Source organism: Lolium perenne, chromosome 7, assembly GCF_019359855.2.
Source record: "Lolium perenne isolate Kyuss_39 chromosome 7, Kyuss_2.0, whole genome shotgun sequence".
NCBI lineage: Eukaryota > Viridiplantae > Streptophyta > Magnoliopsida > Poales > Poaceae > Lolium > Lolium perenne.
Window position 1 is genome coordinate 191,242,052 of NC_067250.2, and position 7,199 is coordinate 191,249,250.

General features: G+C 47.6%; 1 protein-coding gene across 1 annotated transcript; it reads left to right on the forward strand.

Annotated features, from left to right (window-relative positions):
* The first annotated feature begins 3,501 nt into the window (after positions 1 to 3,501).
* LOC127314684 (RAN GTPase-activating protein 2) lies at positions 3,502 to 6,055 on the forward strand. The gene is made up of 2 exons (XM_051345196.2): positions 3,502 to 3,706; positions 4,057 to 6,055. Exon 2 carries the CDS (start codon positions 4,085 to 4,087, stop codon positions 5,729 to 5,731), a length of 1,647 nt encoding a protein of 548 aa, XP_051201156.1. The 5' UTR covers positions 3,502 to 3,706; positions 4,057 to 4,084; the 3' UTR covers positions 5,732 to 6,055.
* The last annotated feature ends 1,144 nt before the right edge of the window (positions 6,056 to 7,199 follow it).

Consider the following 7,199-nt stretch of genomic DNA (forward strand, 5'->3'; position numbering starts at 1 on the left):
GGGAAGCCATATCCTTGATCGGCGACGCGAGACCCACCACTGCGAGCTCGACTGCTTCTTTTTCAGTCAAACAAGCCGAATAGCATCGGTTCCTGATGGTCCTGAAGCGCTAGATGTATTCTGACACCGTTTCTCCACGCTTCTGTCGTACCTGTGCTAGATCGGCAATGCCAGCCTCGGAAGCCTCTGAGTGGTACTGCATGTGGAACTGCTCTTCCATCTGCTTCCAAGTCCGGATTGAATCTGGTGGCAATGAGGTGTACCACCCGAAAGCCGATCCTGTGAGGGACTGTGCGAAGAACCTCACACGTAATGGGTCCGATGCTGAGATCGTGCCCAACTGCGCCAAATATCGGCTCACATGCTCAACTGAACTGGAGCCTTCTGACCCGCTAAACTTGGAGAATTCAGGGAGCCGATATTTGGGTGGTAGTGGGATCAGATCGTACTCGTCGGGGTACGGCTTGAAATAGCCGATTGCCCTCCTTTTCGGCACCATGCCGAACTGGTCTCTCAAGATTGCACTGATCTGATCCACGGTGCTAGCTGCAGGAGCCGAGCTTTGAAGATTCGCTGGAGTGGCATACTTAGCTAGCCACGCCTGCTTCTCAAGATCTGAGCTAGCTGCAGGAGTCGAGCATTGAAGGTTTGTTGGAGTGGCATACTTAGCTAACCACGCCTGCTTCTCAAGATCTGATCCAGAAGCCCCTCCTGTTCCGAAATCCTGCCATCTGCGATGCGGTTCGTGCGTGCCCGATTCTATGCGATGGCACATATGTGCACATGTATCCGTGCGGGATCTCCTTAGGCGCTTCATACAAGAACTGGTAATCACTAGGATCGCCACCGATCTTGTAGACGACGTATGCCGGTGAATTCGGCACCTCTGGTGCTGCCAGTGTGAACGGCAGCTGTGGTCGAGTCTGGAGTGGTATCTCTCCTTGGTGAGTCCCTAGAGCAGGTCCTGACGGAGAGTACTGATGCTTCATGATCTCCTGGACCACGCGAAGCACGACACGCTCCAAAGTGTTCACCAGGCTCTCAGAATGGCGGTGTAGCGAATGAGCTACCATGTGATTAACCTCCTGACGTAGAGACCTGGTGCGTTCCTCTGAAGGCGTTGACAGATCCACTCCATCGAGAGCGCCTTCAGGTGAGAATCCTTTCCACCTGATGCCATGTGAGCGGGTCTTATGGAAAGAGCCGATGAGGTCGGCTTCGAAGAGAGCTTTGATATCGTCATACTTCTTCTTGAGCTCTTCAGTCAGATCCTCGTACGTGACTGGATCTTCCGCCATCTGTGATGCTGATGATGATGCAGTCGACGTCGAAGATGGTCCCACCGGACGTGCCAGAATGTGTTGACGTCCGAAACCCACCGGCGAGTAGCGACGGGCAACACGTAGAGCCGGGAGGCTCCCAGAACTGCGGTTGGCCCTGGTCCCTCGAGCGACGGCCCGCAAAGCTCTGGCACGCACGTCCGATGCTGGTGCAAGGGCGTGCCACCTGACCTATACCTGGTCAGGAAGGTGATGGATTGCTTCGCTTAGTTTCCTGCATGGCATACACGTAAACATTAAATACGAGCCTCGATCGGCTCTCAGGTTGTCCTGTGAATCGGCTCAAGGAGCCGATCCACCCATGATTCGTATGAGGTCTACGATAACATGGTGGTCCTGCTTGATCAATATAAAGCTAAAACGACCTACGAGGATTTAGGGTTTTCACCACATAATCGGAACATCCTACACGTGATTGAGCCTGGCAGCCACGCAAGATGATAATAAACCAGCCCTAGATAAGGCCTAAAAACCAACATGAAGTTGATCCCCGGAACATCTTATCTAGAGCCAGCAAACTACACCCTACGTACTGCTGGATCCTTCAACCCGTTTGCAAGGCCTAACTATGTAGATATTAAACTAATCCTTGAAGAACAAGGAGCAATCATAACAGATCGGATCTACTAAACAAGGATCAAGCAAGGTGCTGCCCTTACACCTAAGATAGATGTAAAGGCAGCTAGATATCTAAGGGTTGCATGGATAAAAGCATATAACACGGTAAAACAATGCTGACCCTAACACATCTATGATAACTACGTTGCTCGCCATCAACAAGGCTTCAGCACGAGCAACGCATGAACAACGAATAAACGTATACTGCCTAGATCGCAAGATGCGATCTAGGCAGCATGATGCTTACCCGGAAGAAACCCTCGAAACAAGGGGTTGGCGATGCGCCTAGATTGGTTTGTTGTGAACGTGATCGTCCTCCTTCTCAATAACCCTAGATACATATTTATAGTTCGTAGACTTTCTAACATGGGAATAATCCCAACCGTGTACGAGCCAAATTCTACCTAACCGACACGTATCCTACTATATTTACAGATACACGGGCAAACTAGCCCAAACTTCTTGTACAAGGCCGATTCATGCATATTTTCCGTGTATATTCTTCAAGCCCATCTTAATCATGGCCCACCTCTGATCCGGTCAAATTCTGGTGATAACACATGCCCCCCCTGGTTTTGGAAATGATAATTCCAAAACCACTCTGCTTTTTCTTCATCGGGTCATGTCGTGGCAGAGCAGAACCGTCGCAGTATCCTTCATCATGATGCCTTGCCTTCTCAACTTCTCTGCAAGATTTGATAGTGTTTTGGCATCACCCCCTCGAAAACTGCTATGGCATTAAATTTCCACTATATCCCCTTTATTTAACCGCGCCGAACAGTTCACCTCTTCATCCCCTTGCTCTGTTCTAGCCATCGGCACCCCAAAAAACCCTCTTTTCCTGTAGCCATGTCTTCCTCCTCCGCGTGGGAGAGTATTTCTCTCGATGCAGTGACCGTCAATGATCAATTCGGGGAGAAGTATTGGCAACGAATTGAGGAGAAGTTTCACCAGTTGAGGCCAAAGACAAGTGAAGGAGCAAGATGCACGATGCGATTTCTTCAAGGCCAGTATGACACAATCAAGAAATGTTTCTCTCGCTGGGCTGCCTGCTTGGAACAAGTGAAGAATAATCCTCAAAGTGGTGCAACAATTGATGACTTTGTGAGTTATTTCTTTGCCGGGCATGGTTTTGTTTCCATCCGAAGAATTTCATAAATATTAACTCTTTATCTCTTTGCAATGTTTCTATGCATGACCGTATTGGGCAACAAAGATATAAAGCGAGAATAGGTTTTGTTTTTTAGATTGTACCATTGTTGGAAATTTTAGAGAATAGTAAAAGTGAAAGTTGAGGGACCAAGAGGCTCCTCCTCCACATAATTTTTTTTCGATAAGGAAGCAAAACCGCCCCAGTCTCTGCATCAATTGATGTACACGATCTTGGTGCTTCAATAGTTTTGGATGATGATATTGATGATGCACCCAGGAGGCGGGAGAAACAAAGGAAGACTCGGAAGTGCCTGCCAACTGGCTCAGCCTCCTTCCTAGATAAACACAGCCACACAGGCCCGGCCCATTACCCTATCGTATAACCCTAGGTCCTCAAAATCAACCGTTCAAAAAAGAATCCCCCCTCCCGCAGTCCAGAAACCAAGCCGCCGTTCCCCCTCCTCCAGCTCGCCGACGTCGGTGACCGTCCCCTCGACGCCGCGCGGGCCCTCGGACACGGAATCGCAGGGAATCCATCGTCGCGGCTGATTCGAGCCCTCCGTCCACCTGCCCCGCGGGGAGTTTCTTTGATCTGGGTACGTGGTCTCGTTCCTCGCCGCATCTGTGGCGATGTCCACTGGTGGTTACTGCTTTCTTTTTTCTTGCTGCGCTGAACTCTCATGATTCCATACTATTTGACTGGATCATCCATCGATTTGCCGAAAGAGATAGTTGGATTATGAGCGACCCGCTTTGAGTCAGATGCATCGTTCTTGAAGAATCGGTGTTGTTGCTATAACTTACTGCAGTGTAGATTTGATGCTTGGTACTTTAGGGGTATTGCACTATTAGCTGTTGCCTCATCTTCTGCAACTACAATAATAATGTTAAAAAAGTTCGAAATGGAACAATAATGTTAATCCCTGGTGATTTTATCTTCCATTAGGTTTCTGTGTGAAGTGCTGCATTTCTAGATGGGTTCACCGGCACAAGATGCCCAGTCCAAGACATTCTCCATCAAGCTGTGGCCGCCAAGCGAAAGCACTCGTCTGATGCTTGTGGAGAGGATGACCAAGAACCTTTCTGCTGACTCCGACTCGATCTTTTCTCGCAAATATGGATGTTTGGGCAAAGAAGAGGCGCATGAGAATGCTAAAAGGATTGAAGAGATGTGCTTTGCTTCTGCGGATGAGCATTTCAAGGATGAGCCTGATGGTGATGGGTGTTCTGCTGTCCAGCTATACGCTAAAGAAACTAGCAAGCTGATGATGGAGGTCCTGAAAAGAGGCCATACGACAACCGCAGAACCGGAAGCACCTGTTGTTGATACACCTCCTGAGCCTGCTGATACTGTGTTTGATATATCTGGTAGCACGCGTGCTTTTATTGAGGCGGACGAAGCGAAGGAACTCCTGAGTCCGCTTACCAAACCAGGGAACTCGTACAAAAGGATCTGCTTTAGCAACAGAAGCTTTGGTATTGGTGCTGCCAATGTCGCTGGGCCAATTCTCGAATCCATTAAAAATCAACTCACTGAAGTAGACATCTCAGATTTTGTCGCGGGAAGGCCTGAGGATGAAGCCCTTGATGTGATGCGCATATTCTCCAAAGCCTTACAGGGCTCTGTACTGAGATACCTGAACATTTCTGACAATGCTTTAGGTGAGAAGGGTGTCAGGGCATTTGAAGAGCTCCTGAAGTCACAGTACAGCCTAGAAGAACTCTATGCGATGAATGATGGTATATCAGAGGAAGCCGCTAAAGCTCTTTCTGACCTTATTCCTTCAACTGAGAAGCTCAAGGTTCTACACTTCCACAACAATATGACTGGTGATGAAGGTGCTATGTCAATTGCTGACATGGTTAAACGTTCTCCAAACCTAGAGAGTTTCAGGTGCTCAGCAACAAGGATAGGATCTGACGGTGGAGTTGCATTGGCTGAGGCATTAGGGACATGTACTTGTCTAAAGAAACTTGACCTCAGGGACAACTTATTTGGTGTCGAGGCAGGGATTGCTCTCAGCAAAACCCTTCCAAAGCTTCCTGATCTGATTGAGCTGTATCTCAGTGACCTCAATCTCGAGAACAAAGGTACAATAGCAATTGCCAATGTCCTGAAACAGTCAGCACCTCGGTTGGAGGTCCTTGAAATGGCTGGGAATGAAATAACTGCTAAAGCAACCCAGGCTTTAGCAGAATGCCTAACAGCGATGCAGTCGCTCAAGAAGCTGACGTTGGCTGAGAACGAACTCGGGGATGATGGTGCCGTGGTGATTGCAAAATCACTGGAAGAAGGCCACCTAGATCTGAAGGAGCTTGATGTGAGCACAAATATGCTGCGGAGAGCTGGAGCTCGCTGCTGTGCCCAGGCAATAACAAACAAGGTGGGCTTTCTGCAGCTGAACATCAATGGGAACTTCATCTCTGAAGAAGCGGTTGATGATGTCAAAGAGATTTTGAAGGGCGGTAAGAACTCGCTGGGCCTGGGCGTGCTTGGCTCGCTGGATGAGAACGACGCTGAAGGGGAGCCTGGAGATGATGACGAGGAAGGGGATGATGAGGAGGATGGCGAAGGTGGGCTGGAGTCCAAGTTGCAGAACCTCAAGGTTGAGGAGGAGTAGGCTTGTTTAGGTTAACGTGCTAGTTCCTATCAATTTCCTCGGATTAGCTGTGGAGTTCTGAATCTTTACCACCCTCAGATTAAAGAAAAGGCACTGTGGATCAGTTTTTAACCCAGTCAAGCAGCCTGATGGGGCGTGTATTCTGGGCGTCCTCGTTTATTCAACTTCTGTAGCTTCCATTGGTACTTCTTTATTCTTGCAGGGAGATTCAGGTGGTACTTGTTTCATGTTTTATCAACATCTCGGTTGTCATTTAAAGACCAGTTTAAGATCTATGGCATATGTGAGGACTAAATATTGTCATGTTTTAGCAAAATTCTTCAATAGCCTCACACGTAGTCTGTTGGTGGATTAGTTTGCTTGGCTTTGCCAGAAAAAAAAAACATAATTTGTGAAGGAGAGGGCTGGGGAAGTGGTGAAGTTCCACACCCACTTGTGCCAAGAGGTGACGCAGTCTCTATGCATTGCACTTTGTAGGGGTAAAGGCTGGCCTCTATAATCCTTTGTCCATACCCCACCTAGTGTGGGAGCCCTTTATACTTCATGACATGTATGTAGTTAGTAGTACTATATGTTTTTAAGCCTTGTGACCTTAATTGTGTTTGAGGAGGTAACTGCTACTCCCTCCATTTCGATGTTTAAGGCGTTTTTTTTTTTTTTGAGAAAATTCCTTATTTGACACTAGGTTAAAATGTGTTCCCTTATTTGACACCGAAAACATTTTTCTTCCCTATTTGACACTGAGTCTAAAATATCTTTCCCAATATGACATTGTAGTTCATTTTCACTACTGACGGCGTTAAATGATAGATAAAAAGACGCTCTTACCCTTGGTACAATATGTGACAAAGAAGTCTCAAATTTTAACCTACATCAAGCTAAGCTACAGTAAGTTAGCATTACTCGAAGTCTCCGCTCTCCAGGCCGGGTGCCGCTGACATGGGAAGTTCAGGGCTGCGCGCCAAATATCATTTGATGATAAACCTGGCTGGCGCTAATATATATGTTAATGACAAATTCGAAATGTCCTGTTCGTCAAAGATTGGTCCTCGGAATGAATCACAAGCACGGAGTGCACGTGCATGCAAGAAATCTCACATGTATTCTTCATTGAAGTGATTACGTACTTCCTAGTTTAGGGCGTTTGCTCCGGTACAACCCCCTCTCCTAAACTCAAAGCAAACTTAAATACAAGGACGACTGAGATCGCTTGATAGCCCTTTGTTTAATACATATTAAACGGGTATACGTAGCCCTGTACAAAACCCGTATGATCCAACTAAATTGTATACCGCATACGTATGTATATAATTATGTATGTACGTGCATTATTGGTGGCGATTCGTCAGCGCGGTGGCGGTCGTTGCCGTCGGGCGGGAGGAGCAACAAGGTGGTGATGGGCAGCCACGAGGCACTGTGAGGCGAAGCTGGACGACACGAGTCTCGGCAATGTCTTGTAGGTCCGTAC

What these genes read in the sequence shown, in the direction of transcription:
- LOC127314684 (XM_051345196.2), top strand. Translation starts at nt 4,085, where the DNA reads ATGGGTTCACCGGCACAAGATGCCCAGTCCAAGACATTCTCCATCAAG.